The sequence below is a fragment of the Bombina bombina genome, chromosome 9, assembly GCF_027579735.1.
Source record: "Bombina bombina isolate aBomBom1 chromosome 9, aBomBom1.pri, whole genome shotgun sequence".
Lineage (NCBI taxonomy): Eukaryota > Metazoa > Chordata > Amphibia > Anura > Bombinatoridae > Bombina > Bombina bombina.
This window is the reverse complement of record NC_069507.1, coordinates 129,859,549-129,885,376: the sequence shown is the minus strand read 5'-3', so window position 1 is coordinate 129,885,376 and position 25,828 is coordinate 129,859,549. Positions and strand designations below refer to the sequence as shown.

General features: G+C 39.3%; 1 protein-coding gene across 1 annotated transcript in view; it reads left to right on the top strand.

The window, feature by feature from the left end:
• The window catches only part of CAPG (capping actin protein, gelsolin like), a 70,960-nt gene extending 46,102 nt beyond the window's left edge, over window positions 1-24,858 (top strand). Inside the window, exons 8-10 of the mRNA XM_053692380.1 lie at window positions 8,826-8,952; window positions 24,443-24,531; window positions 24,611-24,858. Coding sequence (XP_053548355.1) covers window positions 8,826-8,952; window positions 24,443-24,531; window positions 24,611-24,676 — 282 coding nt within the window. The 3' untranslated portion in view covers window positions 24,677-24,858. The remainder of the gene's footprint in view (window positions 1-8,825; window positions 8,953-24,442; window positions 24,532-24,610) is intronic.
• Window positions 24,859-25,828: the final 970 nt, after the last annotated feature.

The window sequence follows — 25,828 nt, the reverse complement described above, 5'->3', positions numbered from 1 at the left end:
ATGTTGTTGGAATTCACAACTTTAGGTAAAAATTCAAAAGAAGTTCGCAACACCGCCTTATCCTGATGAAAAATCAGAAAAGGAGACTCACAAGAAAGAGCAGATAATTCAGAAACTCTTCTAGCAGAAGAGATGGCCAAAAGGAACAAAACTTTCCAAGAAAGTAATTTAATGTCCAATGAATGCATAGGTTCAAACGGAGGAGCTTGAAGAGCTCCCAGAACCAAATTCAAACTCCAAGGAGGAGAAATTGACTTAATGACAGGTTTTATACGAACCAAATTATCCCATTCTTTGGAAATTACTGCAGAAATAGCATTAGGAACAGGAAAAACTTCTGGAATAACCACAGGAGCTTTAAATACCTTATCTAAACGTTTAGAATTAGTATCAAGAGGACCAGAATCCTCTATTTCTAAAGCAATTAGAACTTCTTTAAGTAAAGAACGAATAAATTCCATTTTAAATAAATATGAAGATTTATCAGCATCAACCTCAGAGACAGAATCCTCTGAACCAGAGGAGTCATCAGAATCAGAATGATGATGTTCAAAAAATTCATCTGTAGGGAGAGAAGTTTTAAAAGATTTTTTACGTTTACTAGAAGGAGAAATAACAGACATAGCCTTCTTTATGGATTCAGAAACAAAATCTCTTATATTATCAGGAACATTCTGCACCTTAGATGTTGAGGGAACTGCAACAGGCAATGGTACTTTACTAAAGGAAATATTATCTGCTTTAACAAGTTTGTCATGACAATCAATACAAACAACAGCTGGAGAAATAGCTACCAAAAGTTTACAGCAGATACACTTAGCTTTGGTAGATTCAGCACTTGACAGCGATTTTCCTGTAGTATCTTCTGGCTCAGATGCAACATGAGACATCTTGCAATATGTAAGAGAAAAAACAACATATAAAGCAAAATTGATCAAATTCCTTAAATGACAGTTTCAGGAATGGGAAAGAATGCCAAAGAACAAGCTTCTAGCAACCAGAAGCAATAAAAAATGAGACTTAAATAATGTGGAGACAAAAGTGACGCCCATATTTTTTCGCGCCAAATAAGACGCCCACATTATTTGGCGCCTAAATGCTTTTTGGCGCCAAAAATGACGCCACATCCGGAACGCCGACATTTTTGGCGCGAAATAACGTCAAAGAATGACGCAACTTCCGGCGACACGTATGACGCCGGAAACGGAAATAGAATTTTTGCGCCAAAAAAGTCCGCGCCAAGAATGACGCAATAAAATGAAGCATTTTCAGCCCCCGCGAGCCTAACAGCCCACAGGGAAAAAGTCAAATTTTAAGGTAAGAAAAAATGGTCAAATCAAAATGCATTATCCCAAATATGAAACTGACTGTCTGAAAATAAGGAAAGTTGAACATTCTGAGTCAAGGCAAATAAATGTTTGAATACATATATTTAGAACTTTATAAACAAAGTGCCCAACCATAGCTTGGAGTGTCACAGAAAATAAGACTTACTTACCCCAGGACACTCATCTACATATAGCAGATAGCCAAACCAGTACTGAAACGAGAATCAGCAGAGGTAATGGTATATATAAGAGTATATCGTCGATCTGAAAAGGGAGGTAAGAGATGAATCTCTACGACCGATAACAGAGAACCTATGAAATAGACCCCTTAGAAGGAGATCACTGCATTCAAATAGGCAATACTCTCCTCACATCCCTCTGACATTCACTGCACGCTGAGAGGAAAACCGGGCTCCAACTTGCTGCGGAGCGCATATCAACGTAGAATCTAGCACAAACTTACTTCACCACCTCCATCGGAGGCAAAGTTTGTAAAACTGAATTGTGGGTGTGGTGAGGGGTGTATTTATAGGCATTTTGAGGTTTGGGAAACTTTGCCCCTCCTGGTAGGAATGTATATCCCATACGTCACTAGCTCATGGACTCTTGCTAATTGCATGAAAGAAATTGACTTTTGAAGTGGGCGGCAGAGCATGTGGTGTTGGAATTTCATAACTATATTAAAAAGTAACTTATAGTGCATCTACATTGCAACTAATGAATTAAAGGGACACTTTTTTCATGATTCAGAAAGAGCATGCACTTTTAAAAAAAGCTTCCAATTTACCGATTTTAATCTAATTTGATTTATTCTTTTGATATCCTTTGGTTTTTTTTTTGTTTTTTTTAAAGCCACCTAGGGTGCTGGCTCCTAAGAAAATGAAGAAAAAATTGATAATAGGAGTAAATTAGAAAGTTGCTTAAAATTGCATGCTCTATCTGAATCATGAAATAAAACAAAGTGTTTCATATCCCTTGAATTACTAAAATCCAAAGCTTTTCTTTTTCATGCATCATTAATTACAGCTGAAACCTGGAAAACAGAATTTATGCTTACCTGATAAATTACTTTCTCCAACGGTGTGTCCGGTCCACGGCGTCATCCTTACTTGTGGGAATATCTCTTCCCCAACAGGAAATGGCAAAGAGTCCCAGCAAAGCTGGCCATATAGTCCCTCCTAGGCTCCGCCCACCCCAGTCATTCGACCGACGGACAGGAGGAAAAAATAGGAGAAACTATAGGGTGCCGTGGTGACTGTAGTTAGAGAAAATAATTAATCAAACCTAATTAAAAAACCAGGGCGGGCCGTGGACCGGACACACCGTTGGAGAAAGTAATTTATCAGGTAAGCATAAATTCTGTTTTCTCCAACATTGGTGTGTCTGGTCCACGGCGTCATCCTTACTTGTGGGAACCAATACCAAAGCTTTAGGACACGGATGAAGGGAGGGAGCAAATCAGGTTACCTAAACAGAAGGCACCACGGCTTGCAAAACCTTTCTCCCAAAAATAGCCTCAGAAGAAGCAAAAGTATCAAATTTGTAAAATTTGGCAAAAGTGTGCAGTGAAGACCAAGTCGCTGCCTTACATATCTGATCAACAGAAGCCTCGTTCTTGAAGGCCTATGAGGAAGCCACAGCCCTAGTAGAGTGAGCTGTGATTCTTTCAGGAGGCTGCCGTCCGGCAGTCTCGTAAGCCAATCGGATGATGCTTTTAAGCCAAAAGGAAAGAGAGGTAGAAGTCACTTTTTGACCTCTCCTCTTACCAGAATAGACGACAAACAGAGAAGATGTTTGTCTGAACTCTTTTGTAGTTTCTAAATAGAATTTTAGAGCACGGACTACATCTAAATTGTGTAGCAAACGTTCCTTCTTTGAAACTGGATTCGGACACAAAGAAGGTATAACTATCTCCTGGTTAATATTTTTGTTGGAAACAACCTTTGGAAGAAAACCAGGCTTAGTACGCAAAACAACCTTATCTGAATGGAACACCAGATAGGGAGGAGTACACTGCAGAGCAGATAGCTCAGAAACTCTTCTGGCAGAAGAAATAGCAACCAAGAACAAAACTTTCCAAGATAACAACTTAATATCTATGGAATGTAAAGGTTCAAACGGAACCCCTTGGAGAACTGAAAGAACTAGATTTAAACTCCAGGGAGGAGTCAAAGGTCTGTAAACAGGCTTGATCCTAACCAGAGCCTGAACAAATGCTTGAACATCTGGCACAGCTGCCAGTCGTTTGTGTAGTAAGACAGATGAAGCAGAAATCTGTCCCTTTAGAGAACTCGCTGATAATCCTTTATCCAAACCTTCTTGTAGAAAGGAAAGGATCTTAGGAATTTTGATCTTATTCCATGGGAATCCCTTGGATTCACACCAGCAGATATATCTTTTCCATATTTTATGGTAAATTTTTCTAGTTACCGGTTTTCTGGCTTGAACCAGAGTATCTATCACAGAATCTGAAAACCCACGTTCAATCTCCAAGCCGTCAGCTGGAGGGAGACCAGATTTGGATGTTCGAATGGACCCTGTACAAGAAGGTCCTGTCTCAAAGGTAGCTTCCATGGTGGAGCCGATGACATTCACCAGGTCTGCATACCAAGTCCTGCGTGGCCACGCAGGAGCTATCAAGATCACCGAGGCCCTCTCCTGCTTGATCCTGGCTACCAGCCTGGGAATGAGAGGAAACGGTGGAAACACATAAGCTAGGTTGAAGGACCAAGGCGCTACTAGTGCATCCACTAGAGTCGCCTTGGGATTCCTGGATCTGGACCCGTAGCAAGGAACCTTGAAGTTCTGACGAGACGCCATCAGATCCATGTCTGGAATGCCCCATAATTGAGTTAATTGGGCAAAGATCTCCGGGTGAAGTTCCCACTCCCCCGGATGGAATGTCTGACGACTCAGATAATCCGCCTCCCAGTTTTCCACTCCTGGGATGTGGATCGCAGATAGGTGGCAGGAGTGATCCTCTGCCCATTCTATTATTTTGGTCACTTCTCTCATCGCCAGGGAACTCCTTGTTCCCCCCTGATGATTGATATAAGCAACAGTCGTCATGTTGTCTGATTGGAATCTTATGAATCTGGCCTTTGCTAGCTGAGGCCAAGCCCTGAGAGCATTGAATATCGCTCTTAGTTCCAGAATGTTTATCGGGAGGAGAGACTCTTCCCGAGACCAAAGTCCCTGAGCTTTCAGGGATTCCCAGACCGCGCCCCAGCCCACTAGACTGGCGTCGGTCGTGACGATGACCCACTCTGGTCTGCGAAAGCTCATTCCCTGGGACAGGTGGTCCAGGGTTAGCCACCAACGGAGTGAGTCTCTGGTCTTCTGATCTACTTGAATCACTGGAGACAAGTCTGTATAGTCCCCATTCCACTGTTTCATCATGCACAGTTGTAATGGTCTTAGATGAATTCGCGCAAAAGGAACTATGTCCATTGCTGCAACCATCAACCCTACTACTTCCATGCACTGAGCTACGGAAGGACGAGGAATAGAATGAAGAACTTGACAAGCGTTTAGAAGTTTTGACTTTCTGACTTCTGTCAGGAAAATCCTCATTTCTAAAGAATCTATTATTGTTCCCAAGAAGGGAACTCTTGTCGACGGAGACAGGGAACTTTTTTCTATGTTCACCTTCCATCCGTGAGATCTGAGAAAGGAGCCTTTGCCTTTGAAAGAGACGACGCTTGTATTAGAATGTCGTCCAAGTACGGTACTACTGCAATGCCCCTTGGTCTCAGAACCGCTAGAAGGGACCCTAGTACCTTTGTGAAAATCCTTGGAGCAGTGGCTAACCTGAATGGGAGGGCCACAAACTGGTAATGTTTGTCCAGAAAGGCGAACCTTAGGAACTGATGATGTTCTTTGTGGATAGGAATATGAAGATACGCATCCTTTAGATCCACGGTAGTCATAAATTGACCTTCCTGGATTGTAGGTAGAATCGTTCGAATGGTTTCCATTTTGAACGATGGAACTCTGAGAAATTTGTTTAGGATCTTTAAATCCAGAATTGGTCTGAAAGTTCCCTCTTTCTTGGGAACTACAAACAGATTTGAGTAAAATCCCATTCCTTGTTCCGCCGATGGAACTGGGTGTATCACTCCCATCTTTAACAGGTCTTCTACACAATGTAAGAATGCCTGTCTCTTTATTTGGTTTGAGGATAAGTGAGACATGTGGAACCTTCCCCTTGGGGGTAGTTCCTTGAATTCCAGAAGATAACCCTGAGAAACTATTTCTAGTGTCCAAGGATCCTGAACATCTCTTGCCCAAGCCTGAGCAAAGAGAGAGAGTCTGCCCCCTACTAGATCCGGTCCCGGATCGGGGGCTACTCCTTCATGCTGTTTTGTTAGCAGCAGCAGGCTTCTTGGCCTGCTTACCCTTGTTCCAGCCTTGCATCGGTTTCCAGGCTGGTTTGGTTTGTGAAGCATTACCCTCTTGCTTAGAGGATGCAGAATTTGAGGCCGGTCCTTTCCTGAAGTTACGAAAGGAACGAAAATTAGACTTATTCTTGGCCTTGAAAGGCCTATCTTGTGGGAGGGCGTGGCCCTTTCCCCCAGTGATGTCTGAGATAATCTCTTTCAATTCTGGCCCAAAGAGAGTTTTACCCTTGAAGGGAATATTAAGCAATTTTGTCTTGGATGATACATCCGCTGACCAAGACTTTAGCCAAAGCGCTCTGCGCGCCACAATTGCAAACCCTGAATTTTTCGCCGCTAATCTAGCTAATTGCAAAGCGGCATCTAAAATAAAAGAATTAGCCAACTTAAGTGCGTGAACTCTGTCCATAACTTCCTCATATGGAGTCTCTCTACTGAGCGACTTTTCTAGTTCCTCGAACCAGAACCACACTGCTGTAGTGACAGGAACAATGCACGAAATGGGTTGCAGAAGGTAACCTTGCTGTACAAAAATCTTTTTAAGCAAACCCTCCAATTTTTTATCCATAGGATCTTTGAAAGCACAATTATCCTCGATAGGAATAGTAGTGCGCTTGTTTAGAGTAGAAACTGCCTCCTCGACCTTAGGGACTGTCTGCCATAAGTCCTTTATGGGGTCGACCATAGGAAATAATTTCTTAAATATAGGAGGGGGGACAAAAGGTATGCCGGGCTTCTCCCACTCCTTATTCACTATGTCCGCCACCCGCTTGGGTATAGGAAAAGCGTCGGGGTGCAACAGAACCTCTAGGAACTTGTCCATCTTGCATAATTTTTCTGGAATGACCAGGTTGTCACAATCATCCAGAGTAGATAACACCTCCTTAAGCAGTGCGCGGAGATGCTCTAATTTAAATTTAAATGTCACAACATCAGGTTCAGCCTGTTGAGAAATTTTTCCTGAATCTGAAATTTCCCCATCTGACAAAACCCCCCTCATGGCCCCTTCAGATTGGTGTGAGGGTATGACAGTGCAATTATCATTAGCGCCCTCCTGCTCTTCAGTGTTTAAAACAGAGCAATCGCGCTTTCTCTGATATGCAGGCATTTTGGATAAAATATTTGCTATGGAGTTATCCATTACTGCCGTCAATTGCTGCATAGTAATAAGCATTGGCGCGCTAGAAGTACTAGGGGCCTCCTGCGTGGGCAAAACTGGCATAGACACAGAAGGAGATGATGTAGAACTATGTCTACTCCCTTCATCTGATGAAACATCTTGGGCAATTTTACTATCTGTGGCAGTACTGTCCTTACTTTGTTTGGACGCTATGGCACAATTATCACATAATTTTTAAGGGGGAGACACATTGACTTTCATACATATAGAACATAGCTTATCTGAAGGTACAGACATGTTAAACAGGCTTAAACTTGTCAATAAAGTACAAAAACCGTTTTAAAACAAAACCATTACTGTCTCTTTAAATTTTAATCAGAGCACACTTTATTACTGAATATGTGAAAAAGTATGAAGGAATTGTTCAAAATTTACCAAAATTTCACCACAGTGTCTTAAAGCATTCAAAGTATTGCACACCAATTTTCAGAGCTTTAATCCTTAAAATAACGAAACCGGATCCGGTTACAGTTTTAACCCCTCTACAGTCCCAGCTACAGCCTTTGCTGCGACTCTACCAAACCCAGGGGGGAATACGATACCAAAAGAAGCCTTCTAGGAACTTTTCCAACTACTTTCAGATCCTCACACATGCATCTGCATGTCTTGCTCTCAAAAGTAACTGCGCAGTAATGGTGCGAAAATGAGGCTCAGCCTACAACTGGGAAGGCCCTTCCTGACTGGAAAGGTGTCTAACACAGTGCCTGACATTAAAAAAACGTTCCCCAAGTTTATAAGTGTGAATAACAAGCATAAACATGTATAAAATGCCCAAATAAAGCAATCGATTTTGCCCATAAAAGTGTCTACCAGTTTTATAGCCCATATTAAGCCCTTTATTCTGTTTGAGACTAAGAAAATGGCTTACCGGTCACCATGAGGGGAAATGACAGCCTTCCAGCATTACACAGTCTTGTTAGAAATATGGCTAGTCATACCTTAAGCAGAAAAGTCTGCTAACTGTTTCCCCCAACTGAAGTTACTTCATCTCAACAGTCCTATGTGGAAACAGCAAACGATTTTAGTTACTGTCTGCTAAAATCATCTTCCTCTCAAACAGAACTATTCATCTTTTTCTGTTCAGAGTAAATAGTACATACCAGCACTATTTTAAAATAACAAACTCTTGATAGTAGAATAAAAAACTACAACTAAACACCACATACTCTTAACCATCTCCGTGGAGATGTTGCCTGTGCAACGGCAAAGAGAATGACTGGGGTGGGCGGAGCCTAGGAGGGACTATATGGCCAGCTTTGCTGGGACTCTTTGCCATTTCCTGTTGGGGAAGAGATATTCCCACAAGTAAGGATGACGCCGTGGACCGGACACACCAATGTTGGAGAAAATAGTCTGTTAGCGTTAGACAATTTATCTATTATGATGTACAGAGTTTGTTTATCTTAAAATCACTTGCGCTCTCTCACTGGTTTTCAAACCTGTTCTCTAGCACTAAAGTCAAAATTACACTTTCATGATTCAGATAGAACATGCAATTTTTAAGCAACTTTCTAATTTACTCATATTATAACATTATCTTCTTTCTCTTGGTATCTATATCTGAATCCTGAAAGAAAATCTTTGAGCTTCATATGCCTTTTAAGGTCTTCTGTGAGAGCACCCCTTTACCATCTTCCTGGTCGCTTGTGCTGTAGGTGATTTCAAATGAGGGGTCATGTCTATAGGTGGCGTGCCAAGTACCAAGACATGGGCTCTATAAAAGCCCCTGTCCCTTACAGCCAAAGCAAAGAGGAAGTACCACCTCTCTTTTCAGCCACCACATACCATAGACACCTGAGTGTATGATGGAACCACCACCTACACCTGACTACATATATAATATAAGGAGGTTAATTGAATGTTCACAAAGCTGCGCCAGTTTTAAAAGTCATAAAACTTAACAGTTCTCCACTTTCTTAGGTCTCCAATGCCAGTGGGAAAATGCAGGTAACTCGTGTGGGTGAAGGAGGCACCTTTCAAAAGCAGCAATTGATCTCAGATGACTGCTTTATCTTGGACTGTGCTGGCAAAATCTTTGTGTGGAAAGGTAGGCAAACATAGAATTGGACGATCGATAAAAACAAAATGGCGTATCAAGTTTCCCCATATTACATGTTACTTTTTTCTTAGGATAGCCTAATGCATGTCCAGGGCATTTTTTTATTATTTTACAGTCCTTGAGTTTACCACCTCTATAAGAAGTTTATTCCATGAATAAAAAGACTCAACACCATAAATAAGGTCCTGCTGTCAGTTGTTGATTAAAACCCCATCTAATGCTAAGATGGTAATATTTTACAAATCCTTTTTTGTTGCAGTTTAAGTGTTGATATGAATTTAAATCATCACTAATAGAAAATCTTACGAAGGGATATGGAGGCAAATGACCCAAAATAATCCTTAAATCATAAAAATATACTACCTAAGGAATACCAAAGGCATTATTAGAGCAGGAGTGGACAATTATTGGCTAGATTACCGCAGAATTAACCACAGTTAAAATACATCCCATTGGAATACATCAATGAAAGAAAAAGTAGCACCAGTGAATGCTCCTTATCTAAAAAATACTCAAATATAAAACACTTTCTATATCTAATATTTGCACAATGTTTACACACAATATGCAACAATGTTCTTTGATAAAAAATGAATTACTTGATACATAATTTCTTAATATAAGTTCCATAATTACTATCAAGAAAACAGTCTCAAACTCAATGGCCTCTAGTTATCAAGCCGTCAACCTCAAATACGCTGGAATTCCGCAGCGTATTTGTGGCGAGGCTGATTCGCCTAAGTTATCAAGCCCTACAGACCGGCAAAAGTAGAATTTTGTGATGTAAGCTACGATCCGCCGGACTCAGTCCGACACAGATTGATTCTTACGTCACTCCAGATGTGCCGAACGCAAGTTCGGCACAATCGGACTACTTTTGGAAGTTATCAAATGACTACCAGGTATGCTCGGCACTTTTCCGGTCCAGCGTACCTGGTTTTCAATCCGCCGCCCTGGATGCGGCGGATCCCATAGGATGCGGCGGATCCCATAGGAATCAATGGGAGTCTGACCATAGCGAAAGTTCATGTTCGCTGCTGCCCGACATCCCATTGATTCCTATGGGAGCTGTCTACACCTAACACCCTAACATGTACCCCGAGTCTAAACACCCCTAATCTGCCCCCCTACACCTATATTAAACATGTTAACCCCTAAACCGCCGCTCCCGGGGCCCAACGCCACTCTAATAAACGTATTAACCCCTAAACCGCCAATCCCGGAGCCCACCGCCACTCTAATAAACCTATTAACCCCTAAACCGCCGCTCCTGGACCCCGCCGCAACTATAATAACTATGTTAACCCCTAAACCGCCGCTCCCGGACCCTGCCACAACTAAATAAATATGTTAACCCCTAAACCGCCGCTCCCGGACCCCGCCGCCACCTATATTAAACGTATTAACCCATAATCTGCCCCCCCATACCGCCGCCATCTATATTAAACTAATTAACACTAACCCTAACACCCCCCTAACTTAAATATTATTTTAATAAATCTAAATAAAAATTACTCTTATTAACTAAATTAATCCTATTTAAAACTAAATACTTACCTATAAAATAAACCCTAAGATAGCTACAATATAACTAATAATTATATTGTAGCTATTTTAGGATTTATTTTTATTTTACAGGCAAATTTAAATTTATTTTAACTAGGTACAATAGCTATTAAATAGTTATTAACTATTTAATTGCTACCTAGATAAAATAAAGACAAATTTACCTGTAAAATAAAAACTAACCTAAGTTACAATTACACCTAACACTACACTATCATTAAATAAATTATTCCTATTTAAAACTAAATACTTACCTGTAAAATAAACCCTAAGATAGCTACAATGTAATTAATAATTACATTGTAGCTATCTTAGGATTTATATTTATTTTACAGGCAACTTTGTATTTATTTTAGCTAGGTGGTTAATAGTTAATAACTATTTAATAGCTATTGTACCTAGTTTAAATAAATACAAAATTACCAGTAAAATAAATCCTAACCTAAGTTACAATTAACCCTAACACTACACTATCATTAAATTAATTAACTACAAGTAGCTACAATTAAATAAAGTAACTAAAGTACAAAAACAAACAGTAAATTACAGAAAATAAAAAAAGATTACAAGAATTTTAAACTAATTACACCTAATCTAAGCCCCTTAATAAAATAATAATAAAAAATAATAAAAGTCCCTACCCTATACTACATTACAAAGTAACCAGCTCTTTTACCAGCCCTTAAAAGGGCTTTTTGCGGGGCATGCCCCAAAGTAATCAGCTCTTTTGCCTGTAAGAAACATTAAAACCCACCACCCACATACCCCTACTCTAACCCACCCAAACCCCCCTTAAATAAACCTAACACTACCCCCCTGAAGATCTCCCTACCTTGAGTCGTGTTCACCCAGCCGGGCCGAAGTCCTCATCCAAGGGGAGCTGAAGAGGTCTTCCATCCGATAGAAGTCTTCATCCAGGCGGCGTCTTCAATCTTCATCCATCCATCCGGAGCAGAGCCATCTTCAAAGCAGCCGATGCGGATCCATCCTCTTCAACCGACGCCTACTTGCCGAATGAATATTCCTTTAAGTGACATCATCCAAGATGGCGTCCCACGAATTCCGATTGGCTGATAGGATTCTATCAGCCAATCGGAATTAAAGTAGGAAAAAATTTGATTGGCTGCTTCAATCAGCCAATCAGATTGAAGTTCAATCCAATTGGCTGATCCAATCAGATTGAGCTCACATTCTTTTGGCTGATCGGAACAGCCAATAGAATGTGAGCTCAATCTGATTGGATCAGCCAATTGGATTGAACTTCAATCTGATTGGCTGATTGAAGCAGCCAATCAGATTTTTTCCTACCTTAATTCCGATTGGCTGATAGAATCCTATCAGCCAATCGGAATTCGAGGGACACCATCTTGGATGACGTCACTTAAAGGAATATTCATTCGGCGAGTAGGCGTCGGTTGAAGAGGATGGATCCACGTTGGCTGCTTTGAAGATGGCTCCGCTCCGCTCCAGATGGATGAAGATTGAAGACGCCGCCTGGATGAAGACTTCTATCGGATGGAAGACATCTTCAGCGCCCCTTGGATGATGACTTCGGCCCAGCTGGGTGAACACGACTCAAGGTAGGGAGATCTTCAGGGGGGTAGTGTTAGGTTTATTTAAGGGGGGTTTGGGTGGGTTAGAGTAGGGGTATGTGGGTGGTGGGTTTTAATGTTGGGGGGGTTGTATTTTTTTTTTACAGGCAAAAGAGCGGATTACTTTGGGGCATGCCTTGCAAAAAGCCCTTTTAAGGGCTGGTAAAAGAGCTGGTTACTTTGTAATGTAGTATAGGGTAGGGACTTATTATTTATTTTTTATTATTATTTTATTAGGGGGATTAGATTAGGTGTAATTAGTTTAAAATTCTTGTAATCTTTTTTTTTTAATTTTCTGTAATTTAGTGTTTGTGTTATTTTGTACTTTAGTTAGTTTATTTAATTGTAGCTACTTGTAGTTAATTAATTTAATGATAGTGTAGTGTTAGGTTTAATTGTAACTTAGGTTAGGATTTATTTTACAGGTAATTTTGTATTTATTTTAGCTAGGTGGTTATTAAATAGTTAATAAACATTTAATAGCTATTGTACCTAGTTAAAATAAATACAAAATTGCCTGTAAAATAAATATAAATCCTAAGATAGCTACAATGTAATTATTAATTACATTGTAGCTATCTTAGGGTTTATTTTACAGGCAAGTATTTAGTTTTAAATAGGAATAATTTATTTAATGATAGTGTAGTGTTAGGTGTAATTGTTACTTAGGTTAGTTTTTATTTTACAGGTAAATTTGTCTTTATTTTATCTAGGTAGCTATTAAATAGTTAATAACTATTTAATAGCTATTGTACCTAGTTAAAATAAATTTAAATTTGCCTGTAAAATAAAAATAAATCCTAAAATAGCTACAATATAATTATTAGTTATATTGTAGCTATCTTAGGGTTTATTTTATAGGTAAGTATTTAGTTTTAAATAGGATTAATTTAGTTAGAGTAATTTTTATTTAGATTTATTAAAATAATATTTAAGTTAGGGGGGTGTTAGGGTTAGTGTTAGACTAGGTGTTAATTAGTTTAATATAGATGGCGGCGTTATGGGGGGGGGCAGATTAGGGGTTAATAAGTTTAATATAGGTGGCGGCGGAGTCCGGGAGCGGCAGTTTAGGGGTTAAACAATTTATTTAGTTGCGGCGGGGTCCGGGATCGGCAGGATAGGGGTTAATAAATTTATTATAGGTGGCCGCGGTATGGGGGGGCAGGATAGGCGTTACTAGGTATTATGTAGGTGGCGGCGGGGTCTAGGAGCGGAGGTTTAGGGGTTAATAACTATTTAGTTGCGGGGGGCTCCGGGGCGGTGGTATAGGGGGTAGAACAGTATAGTATAGTGTGAGTGCTTAGTGACAGCTTATCAATAAAGCTGTAAAAAAGCCGAAGAGCAGCGAGATCGGATGAGCGATGAGCGATAACTCTCTTTTTGACAGATTTTTTTGATAACTTTTGCGAACGTATTCAGGTCCGCGGCGGCAATGTGAGGCGAGCTTAGGCGAGTGTATTGGGGCTGGCGAAGGCAGGTACGTACGGAGCTTCATAACTAGAGGGACAGTCTAGTCAAAATTAAACTTCCATGATTCAGATAGGGCAATACGATTTTAAACAACTTTCCAATTGACTGTTATTATTAAATTTGCCTTGTACTCTTGGTGGTATTTTTGAAAAGCTAAACCTAGGTAGGCTCAAACTGATTTCTAAAACATTGAAAACCACCTCCTAGCTCAGAGCATTTTGAAAGTTTTTTTTTAAAGTTAGACAGTACTAGTTCATGTGTGTCATATAGATAATTGTGCTCACTCCCGTGGAGTTATTTAGGAGTCATCACTGATTGGCTAAACTGTATGTCTGTCAAAAGCACTGAGATAAGGCAGTCTGCAGAGGCTTAGATACAAGGTAATCACAGAGGTAAAACATATATTAATATAACAGTGCTGGTTATGAAAAACTGGGGGATGGGTAATAAAGGGATTATTTATCTTTTTAAACAATAAAAATTCTGGTGTAGACTGTCCCTTTAAACAGTCTCTTTGGAAGCAGTTAAACACCAGAGGATCAGTTTTATTATCCTCCACAAAAAAATCTATTGGACAAAGCACAGAAAACAGAATTTATACTTACCAATAAATTTCTTTCTGGATGAGGAGTCCAGAGGTGTCCATAACGTGGGATATACTTCCCACCACCAGGTGGAGGTCAAGAACCCTCACAAGAACTTTTAATCCCTCCCAACTCCATATAACTCTATAGGGGGGTCCTATGCACTCTACTCATCTCAAAAGAAATATATTTATCGGTAAGTAATAAATTGTTTTCTTTCGTAGGAGGCACAAAGATGGAACAATTTCCTGGTTAATGTTCTCAAAAGATACAACCTTAGGAAGAAAATCATATTTAGTTCTAAAGAACCGTTTTTTTTCCTGATGGGAAAAAACTAAAAGTGAGTGAGAGAATAAATAGCTAGAAGAAAGAGAACCTTCCAAGACAACAATTTTAGGCCCAAATTATGCATGGGTTCAAATGGAGCACCTTGCAAAACGGATAGAACTAGATTCAGATTCCAAGGTGGAGAAATAGGCCTAATAACAGGGCAAATTCTCATCAAGACTTGGACAAAAGCTTGATCATCAGGCAACTTAATCAACTTCTCATGGAATAAAACAGACAGGGCCAAAATCTGACCCTTTAAAGAACAAGCCGATAAACCTTTTGCCGGACAATCCTGGAGAATTCTTGGAATCCTAAAAGATTTCCAAGAAAAACCTCTAGAAGAACACCAAAGAAAATAAGATTTCCAAACTTTATGGTGACTGGTTTCCTGGCTGGCAAAAGTGTGGAAATCACAGAATCTGAGAAACCTCTACTCAAGGACTAGGCGTTCAACCACCATGCTGTCAAATTCAGAGATTTTAAATCTTGATGATATAATGGACCTTGAGATAGATCTTCCCTCAGAGGAAGAATCCAAGGAAGGGAGGAGGACATCTGCATGAGATCCGCATACCAAGTTCTGCAGGGCCATGCCAGAACTATGAGAATTACTGAAGCCAGTTCCTCTTTGATTCTTGCAATGATTCTTGGAAAAAGAACAAACGGGGGAAATTGATAGGCCAGTTCCAAGGACAGACTAGAGATCATTTGATCTCTTAACCTTGCACAATAAACTGGAAGGACCCAGAAATTGCACATAGAAATATGTTTAAAATTAAGGTAAAAACTCTTACACACTTATAGCTCTTATGAAGGTACTCACAACCTCCTGGCAAGGAAGGGTTACATTTAAAAGCCTACAGGATGCCTCAGGGAAGGAATCTCCTCCTCTATTTAATTCTATGCAGTTAGCGGTTCTCTTCATTTAAAGGAATAGTCTAGTCAAAATTAAACTTTCATGATTCATATAGAGCATGCAATTTTAAGCAACTTTCTAATTTAAAGTTATTTTTTTCTTTGTTCTCTTGGTATCTTTATTTGAATGTAAGCTTAGGAGCCGGCCCATTTTTGGTTCAGCACCTGGGTAGCGATTGCCGATTGGTGTGTAAATGTAACCAATCAGCAAGCGCTACCCAGGTGCTGAACAAAAAAGGGGCTAGCTCCTAAACTTACATTCTTGCTTTTTCAAATAAAGATACAAAGAGAACGAAGAAAAATTAGAACGTGAAAGTTTAATTTTGACTAGACTATCTCTTTAACGGTTCTCATAAGGATACAGTAACCAATTTTGAAAATAAAAGTTAAATTCAATTTTTTGAGGAACTAAAAAGGAGAGCTGCTAAGGGGAATCTACAAAATAATGTGGGGAAATTTGGAGCCCAGATTTCTAAATTTTAGGTGTCAAGCACATTGGTCATTTCCAGCTTTTTCACATGGCACTTTACCTAACTATGTAATAGAGTACCAAACCAAAGTAACTGTTCAGCACTCAGTGGAGTAAATCTGTACAAGCTGCTAGGGTCTATACCAAAACCCAAACAATTATAGCAAACAGTCCAGAATGCAGCAGCACTGTTTATATAAAAACTTATTAAGCCAAAAATCACATACGTTTCGGACCTTAGTCATGTATAAAAATATACTGATACAATTCCACATTATATACCTAAAACCCCTCCCACTTAATCAGGTAAAACACCTGTGTATACCTGTGTTCTACTCCCCCTAGTGCAAAAAATTCCTTTTCCTAACAATGTTTACAAATTATTTCTCTATATTTATACAGATATACTATACATTATACATTTCTTTCTCATCATAGGCATATGTATGTTACACAAATAAGTTGACATATATATCACATGAAAAAGTTTAGTACCTCTAACTATAACTCTTAAGTTTATACACATAAAAGCTGATTTGTTCAAAAGACACTCAAATCCATTTCTCTATTCATACCCCCTGGTCACATAGTACCCAACATATAGATCCAGTAAAGTTCTTTCTGCTTCAAACATTTTTCCGTATTGCCCCCTCTCCTGGGCTTTTGCACATGATATATTATTTGAAACCTTATTTGGCCAAGGCTATGGCCTGCTGTCAAAAAATGGTGTGCCACAGGTGCATCTAATATTCCTGTTCCAATGTTACTTTTATGTTGGTTCATCCTTTCACGCACCTTGTGGGTGGTTTCCTCTACATAGCCCCACCCACATGGGCATTTGATAAGGTACACAGCACACTCCCGTGTTACGGGTGAAATACCCCCTAATCCAAAACTCCTTGCCAGTACATGGGTGGGTAAATATGGGACCCCGTATCATGTTATTGCAAATGGTACAATTCAGGCAGGGAAAATATCCACTATTTTTCTTCCTTGTACCATCTTCCTACCAGGGCCTATATCCGCCCTTACAAGAATATCCTTTAAGTTTTTACATCTCTTATATGCTGGCATAGGGAATTCCTGAAACTCCCTCACATCCGGATTACAACTACTTAAAACTTATTAATGCTTCCGTATGATCCCCTGTATTTTGCTACTCAGTGGGGAATACTGACTAACAAAGTCTATTCTATCTATCTTTTTCTTTACTTTTCCTTTTGTTCAAACAACTTCTGTCTAGTGGTCTCCATTGCATTTTCTATGCCCTCTTGTACCAGCTTGGGTGGATATCCTCTCTTTAGGAAGGCACACCCAAACTATCTCAGCCTTTTGCGTGCCAATCTCTCGTTGGATACAATGCGTCTTATGCGCAAAAATTGGCTTTTTGGCAAAGACTGGCTGAGAGTGGGGGGATGTGCACTACTGTAATGTAGCAAATTATTGCAATCTGTTTCTTTACTGTGTAGATCTACTGATAAACCATCTCCAGATGTATACACCTTGGTATCAAAGAAACCTTTTGTGGAATCTAATTCCCACATAAGAGACAGGTGATTTTAAATAAAATACAAAGTCTGGACTTGAGTGAAGGCAAGGGTATTTTGTATAGTATGGATGTGGTAAGTCTGTACACATCCATTACCCATAAGGCAGGTATTGGGGCTGTCAATAAGGTACTCTGTGACAATATGGAAATAAGCGAGAAACAAAGACAATTTATTCTGGAATTACTGGGCATTGTGCTCAGATGTAATTATTTTTTTATTCCAGGATGAGTACTTTTTTACAGCTCCAAAGCACAGCTATGGGTCCCAATATCGTCCCTACATACACAAATATCTTTATGAATGTTTTTGAAATATGGCACCACATGATGGCGCTATATTGATGTGTTCGGAGTGTGGATGGGCGACATTGGAACTCTGGAAGAATTCTTTGTGGATTTGAATAGAGCCACCCTTAATATCAAATTTAAACTGGTACATAGTGAGGAGTGTATTAACTTCTTTGATACCAAGGTGTATACATCTGGAGATGGTTTATCAGTAGATCTACACAGTAAAGAAACAGATTGCAATAATTTGCTACATTACAGTAGTGCGCATCCCCCCACTCTCAGCCAGTCTTTGCGCGTAATACGCCTTGTATCCAACGAGAGATTGGTACGTAAAAGGCTGCGTGAGATTGGATGTGCCTTCCTGAAGACAGGATATCCACCCAAGCTGGTACAAGAGGGCATAGAAATGCAATGGAGACCCCTAGACAGAAGTTGTTGGAACAAAAGGAAAAAGTGAAGAAAAAGATGGATAGAATGGTCTTTGTTAGTCAGTATTCCCCACTGAGTAGCAAAATACAGGCGATCATACAGAAGCATTGGAAAGTTTTAAGTAGTTGTAATCCAGATGTGAGGGAGTTTCAGGAATTCCCTATGCCAGCATATAAGAGGTGTAAAAACTTAAAGGATACTCTTGTAAGGGCGGATATAGGCCCTGCTAGGAAGATGGTACAGGGATAAAAAAAATAATGGATGTTTTCCCTGCCTGAATTGTACCAATTGCAATAACATGATTTGGGGCCCCACATTTACCCACTCATGTACTGGCAAGAAGTTTTGGATTAGGGGGTATTTTACCTGTAACACGGAGTATGGGGCTATGTAGGGGAAACCACCCGTAAGTTGCATGAAAAGACAAACCAACATAAGAGTAACAATAGAACAGGAATATTAGATGCACCTGTGGCACACCATTTTTTGACAGCAGGCCATAGCCTTAGCCAAATAAGGTTTCAAATAATAGATCATGTGCAAAAGCCTAGGAGAGGGGGCAAAAGGGAAAATGTTTGAAGCAGAGAGAACTTTACTGGATCTATATGTTGGGTACTATGTGGCCAGGGGGTATGAATAGAGAAATGGATTTGAGTGTCTTTTGAACAAATCAGCTTTTATGTGTATAAACTTAAGAGTTATAGTTTAGAGGTACTACACTTTTTCATTTGATATATACAGGGAGTGCAGAATTATTAGGCAAATGAGTATTTTGACCACATCATCCTCTTTATGCATGTTGTCTTACTCCAAGCTGTATAGGCTCGAAAGCCTACTACCAATTAAGCATATTAGGTGATGTGCATCTCTGTAATGAGAAGGGGTGTGGTCTAATGACATCAACACCCTATATCAGGTGTGCATAATTATTAGGCAACTTCCTTTCCTTTGGCAAAATGGGTCAAAAGAAGGACTTGACAGGCTCAGAAAAGTCAAAAATAGTGAGATATCTTGCAGAGGGATGCAGCACTCTTAAAATTGCAAAGCTTCTGAAGCGTGATCATCGAACAATCAAGCGTTTCATTCAAAATAGTCAACAGGGTCGCAAGAAGCGTGTGGAAAAACCAAGGCGCAAAATAACTGCCCATGAACTGAGAAAAGTCAAGCGTGCAGCTGCCAATATGCCACTTGCCACCAGTTTGGCCATATTTCAGAGCTGCAACATCACTGGAGTGCCCAAAAGCACAAGGTGTGCAATACTCAGAGACATGGCCAAGGTAAGAAAGGCTGAAAGACGACCACCACTGAACAAGACACACAAGCTGAAACGTCAAGACTGGGCCAAGAAATGTCTCAAGACTGATTTTTCTAAGGTTTTATGGACTGATGAAATGAGAGTGAGTCTTGATGGGCCAGATGGATGGGCCCGTGGCTGGATTGGTAAAGGGCAGAGAGCTCCAGTCCTACTGAGATGCCAGCAAGGTGGAGGTGGAGTACTGGTTTGGGCTGGTATCATCAAAGATGAGCTTGTGGGGCCTTTTCGGGTTGAGGATGGAGTCAAGCTCAACTCCCAGTCCTACTGCCAGTTTCTGGAAGACACCTTCTTCAAGCAGTGGTACAGGAAGAAGTCTGCATCCTTCAAGAAAAACATGATTTTCATGCAGGACAATGCTCCATCACACGCGTCCAAGTACTCCACAGCGTGGCTGGCAAGAAAGGGTATAAAAGAAGAAAATCTAATGACATGGCCTCCTTGTTCACCTGATCGGAACACCATTTAGAACCTGTGGTCCATCATCAAATGTGAGATTTACAAGGAGGGAAAACAGTACACCTCTCTGAACAGTGTCTGGGAGGCTGTGGTTGCTGCTGCACGCAATGTTGATGGTGAACAGATCAAAACACTGACAGAATCCATGGATGGCAGGCTTTTGAGTGTCCTTGCAAAGAAAGGTGGCTATATTGGTCACTGATTTGTTTTTGTTTTGTTTTTGAATGTCAGAAATGTATATTTGTGAATGGTGAGATGTTATATTGGTTTCACTGGTAAAAATAAATAATTGAAATGGGTATATATTTGTTTTTTGTTAAGTTGCCTAATAATTATGCACAGTAATAGTCACCTGCACACACAGATATCCCCCTAAAATAGCTATAACTAAAAACAAACTAAAAACTACTTCCAAAACTATTCAGCTTTGATATTAATGAGTTTTTTGGGTTCATTGAGAACATGGTTGTTGTTCAATAATAAAATTAATCCTCAAAAATACAACTTGCCTAATAATTCTGCACTCCCTGTATGTCAACTTATTTGTGTAACATACATATGCCTATGATGAGAAAGAAAATTTATAATGTATAGTATATCTGTATAAATATAGAGAAATAATTTGTAAACATTGTTAGGAAAAGGAGTTTTTTGCACTAGGGGGAGTAGAACACGGGTATAAACAGGTGTTTTACCTGATTAAGTGGGAGGGGTTTTGGGTATATGTGGAATTGTATCAGTGTATCTTTATACATGACTAAGGACTGAGGCCCGAAACGTATGTGATTTTTGGCATAATAAATCTTTTTTGTTTATATAAACAGTGCTGCTGCATTCTGGATTGTATGTAATAGAGTACCAGTGATAGTTCTTGGCTATGTGTAGTTGAGTCACTTGCCTTAACTGCAGAAACCATCCACTGATCTTGCTTGCTGAGGCCTTACTCACTCACAGAATGCTGATGCAGTAGTGAGCCCATCCAGTGCAACTAGAGATACTGTGGAAGATATTTGCGGATATACCAGTAACCCCTTTGGTAGAGGCTTAGGGACAGGGTCCCCATAACACCAAAGGGCAATTATGGCTGAGAGATTTACCTGTAAGGGTACTGATATTGCCATAAAAGAGGTATTCCTTTCCCCTGTTACACTTATGTGAATCTTCTGTGAGTGAAACTGGGAGGGGTACAAGGTTTAAAGTCAGGTCTGAGCTCCCAATAACAAATAGAAAATAAAATCTTGATTGCAGAGCACTTCACTCAACCTCTCACCTCGGAGGCCAAGACCTAACTGGAGAGAGAGTAGAGGTGGGAAGTATTAAAAGCTTGTCAGGGTTCTTGACCACCACCTGGTGGTGGGAAGTATATCCCATATGCTATGAACACATCTTATGAAAGAAAAAAGTGCATCCCAGACACACGGTAGCATTTATATATACTGTACATAAAAACATTTACTAAAATTAAAAATTAGGCAATCACATTACAAAGAAGGTCCACACTGAGGGGATCTATCTTTAAAGCTTCCACCATAGCAATCTTCTGAAATTCCACTGAGCCCTCTCCTCATAGATCTCCCTGATGCTGTCTTGTTAGCGGTGTGGCTCTGTAGCACCATCCCTACATGTTTAATGTCCACACTACACAGCCGCTCTCAAGGGTGAGCTGATATCATCTCGTATAAATGACTTACTCAATCTATCAAGACTACCCTTTTCAAGGGAGCTATTCAAAAGAGAATGCCAGAGAAAACCAGAGTCCATAAATAAACTGGGAGAAAAATAAATATAAATGTATGCACATAAAGGTTGTTGGTAGCCTTCAAAGGCTATTAGAGTCTGACTAGACATTTAAAAAGGGACAGTAAACACCTTGTGTACATATACATTACATTTACTATAGTGTAGGGAACCCTCCCCATCCCTTCAAACAGCTCTCTAAGCCCCCTCTAATAGCCGCTATCTTAGGTGTAGCGATCCATCCTCCCCAATTATTTATCACTGGGGCCCCAATCATTTTTGTAGTATAGCAGCCGATCCCTCCCCCAAAAAATTCTCTCTAGGTAGGGAAATGCCCCTTCCTCCCCCTCATGCGATGTCACCAGCCTCCCTCCTACACCACCCACCACAGCACCGCAAGCCGATGCAAAATGATCAGCCCTCCCTTACCATATGAAGGCAGATGACCTCTAGCTGAGGTCTTAGCTTTCAAAGCTGGCAGCCGGGACCACAGCATGAGGCAGAAGGTTGGATGTAGGTACCAAGTCAACAGGGTACACTAGGCAAAGTACCCTGTGACATATCCCCTTAAGCCACCAGGACATAGGTACTAACAGTGCAGACACCCATATTTTATGTTTAAATATTTTTATTGAGTTTCACACGAGAAAAAAAAACAAAACAACATTTTTCTCTTTGTGTTTGACATTCTTCATAGTACAGATTTATAACACAAGGCTCCCTCGGGCGAGAAACCCCCTCAAAAAATAACCTGAGAAGGAGATTTAAACAATGTACTTCTTGACTTAAGTTCTTATATAAATACTAAACATGTAAATCAACAATGCGTATTTCCCACTATAAAAGTTCCCCAACCACTTGGGCCCAAGAGGTTATCCTTCAAGTCTATATCTTGCAGTGTTACCTATTGCATAGGAATAATATATATCTCCAAAAATCAAACACGAAAAAAATGAACCTAAAAGCGGAGGGGGGACAGGATAGGTCTCAGTGACACCAATTTTTTTTTTAACTATGTTGCTAAGGAAACATATATCATGACACCTCCTTCCATCTGGGAGCATTGCCGTATTTACGGCCTCTGTTTCTCACTGTTTAACCAGTAGTACCATATGTTGTTTCTCTATTGTTCATTATGCCTGCTGCTGTTTCATACATATTATAAGTATATTGTAATTAATTGTACACTTGACTAGGATGGTGCACCCATCTTCCAACATTTTGCTATGCAGGTTCTAGACACCCATATTTTAAATGGACATAAACCCACATTTCTGCTTGCAAGATTCAGCTAGAACATATTATATAGTTTGTTTTCTCTTGCTATACTTAGTTGAAAATGATACCTAGGTAGACTCAGGAGCTGCCGATTGGTGGTTGCACATATAGTGCACTGCTGCTTCTGCAACAAAGGATACCAAGAAAATGAAGCAAATTAAATAGAGCATACCATTTTAAACAACTTACCAATTTATTTCCATCTGCGCCACAAAAGAAAATATTTGGTTTCATGTCCCATAGCTGATGGGTGAGAGCTGATTACCAGTGCTCTAAGATTATTTCACCTGTGCTCTAGTTAAGATATAATGAATATCTGGCCTTTTAAGGGTCCTGAGGACTGGAGTTGGAAAACACTACTATAGAATAGCCTATCAGCCAAACATCCTTTCTACTTCAATTATTTTTCAATAGCCAAACCGCACCTACCATTTGCCTTATAGGAGGAGACAATCTGGGCTTTAGTCTGCAAACAACAAACCTAACCACTTCTGTAAATTTAGTATAAATGTAATTGTTTTGCAGTTATCAGTTAAATCCAATTATAGGGAAAGATATGAAGCAAGATAAAAGCCCTGTAAAAGTCAGTAGGGGGCATTCTGAGAGTTAAAAATGGCTTCATTTTCAGAACGTAATTACATGAAAAGGGAGCAAAATAAACAATGACAATATTGCAAAAGTTGTTTCATTATGCATAAACATTTTATATAAAAAAAAATCTCAAGGTGTTTACTGTCCATTATAGTTGCCTAAATTGTAGTTTTGCTACAATTATGACTCTAAATAGGTAAAAACTGACTTAGCGTTCAGAGGTTGATAGAGAAGCATTTATGAGGATTTCAAAGGGCGGTTTGTTCTGCCAACTCCATGTAGATATGTCAAATATACCATTTAGTTGCCGATTATGACGTTATCCTGTTTGTTCCCAATACTAATATCCATTATATCTGAAATTTTATTCACAGATCACTAGATATTGAAAAATGCTTACCTTTTAAAGATTATTAAAGTGACACTCAAGTCAAAATAAACTTTTATGATTCAGATAGAGCATGCAATTTTAAGACACTTTCCAATTTACTTCCATTATCAAATTTTTCACAATCTTTTTATATTCACACTTTCTGGGGAACAAGGTCCTACTGAGCATGTGCACAAGCTAACAGGGAATACGCATACTAGTCTATGATTGGCTGATGTCTGTCACATGATACAGGGGTAAGGAAAATGGGAGAAAATATAAATGTCAGAAAAAAATCTACTGCTTATTTGAAATTCACAGTAACTTTTATTGCATTGTCTTATGTACTTGTTAATTATTTAATTGTACTGCATAGAGTGGTCCTTTAAACTTCTACTACATGTGAAAATTCCTATTCTGCCGTCACTCAATTATGTTATCTATGTATATGTCTAATACGTTATCATTCAGTTTCAGCTAATTGTATTTACAAATATAATCAAAGCGCATTTGTGTTGTCTTATGTGCTGTTGCAGGTAAAAAAGCCAATAAGGAGGAACGGGAAAGCTCTCTGGAAATTGCAAATGAGTTTCTGTCTCTTATGAAATATTCTCTCAAAACCCAGGTGAGTTTGCGGCTTTTTTTTCTTAGTTATTTTTCACAGTTGTCTCATTTCCCATTTACTTTGTTTTTTTTTCTTCTAGGTTCAGGTCATCTCTGAAGGTAATGAATCACCCCTATTTAAACAATTCTTCTCCAACTGGATTTAAATAAGCATTGAAAAAAGAACGTCACATGGATCTGTAATACAAGTTTTTTTTTTTTTTTTTAACTTTTGGTTACCTCGAAGGATATAATATGCACGAGCAATGGCTCAGATTCCACCTATTATATCTGGGATTTTCATTATAGATTTTTTTTTTTTAATTAAGAATAAAATATGTTTAATTCAGTTTTTTTGTGCCCGGACTATATTTTCTAAGGCTTTCACATTCTAAAGCACTATGCAAAACAAGAGTATAGGACCATACAGATTTACATAAACTGAAAAGCAATTAAGGAATCTAATATATAGTAAAAAACATAATTTATGTAAGAATTTACCTGATAAATTCATTTCTTTCATATTGGCAAGAGTCCATGAGCTAGTGACGTATGGGATATACAATCCTATCAGGAGGGGCAAAGTTTCCCAAACCTCAAAATGCCTATAAATACACCCCTCACCACACCCACAATTCAGTTTAACGAATAGCCAAGTAGTGGGGTGATAAAGAAAGGAGTAAAAAGCATCAACAAAGGAATTTGGAAATAATTGTGCTTTATACAAAAATAAAATCATAACCACCATAAAGGGTGGGCCTCATGGACTCTTGCCAATATGAAAGAAATTAATTTATCAGGTAAATTCTTACATAAATTATGTTTTCTTTCATGTAATTGGCTAGAGTCCATGAGCTAGTGACATATGGGATATCAATACCCAAGATGTGGAACTCCACACAAGAGTCACTAGAGAGGAAGGGATAAAAATAAACAGCCATAATCCCCTGAAAAAATAATTCACAACCCAAAATATAAATTTATTCTTTAAATGACAAGAAAAACTTAAAACATCAGCAGAAGAATCAAACTGAAACAGCTGCCTGAAGAACTTTTCTACCAAAAACTGCTTCTGAAGAAGCAAATACATAAAAAAAACTGTAGAATTTAGTAAATGTATGTAAAGAAGACCAAGTTGCTGCTCTGCAAATTTGATCAACTGAAGCTTCATTCTTAAAAGCCCACGAAGTGGAGACTGATCTAGTAGAATGAGCTGTAATTTTCAGAGGCGGGGCCTGACCCGACTCTAAATATGCTTGATGAATCAAAAGTTTTAACCAAGAAGCCAAGGAAATAGCAGAAGCCTTCTGACCTTTCCT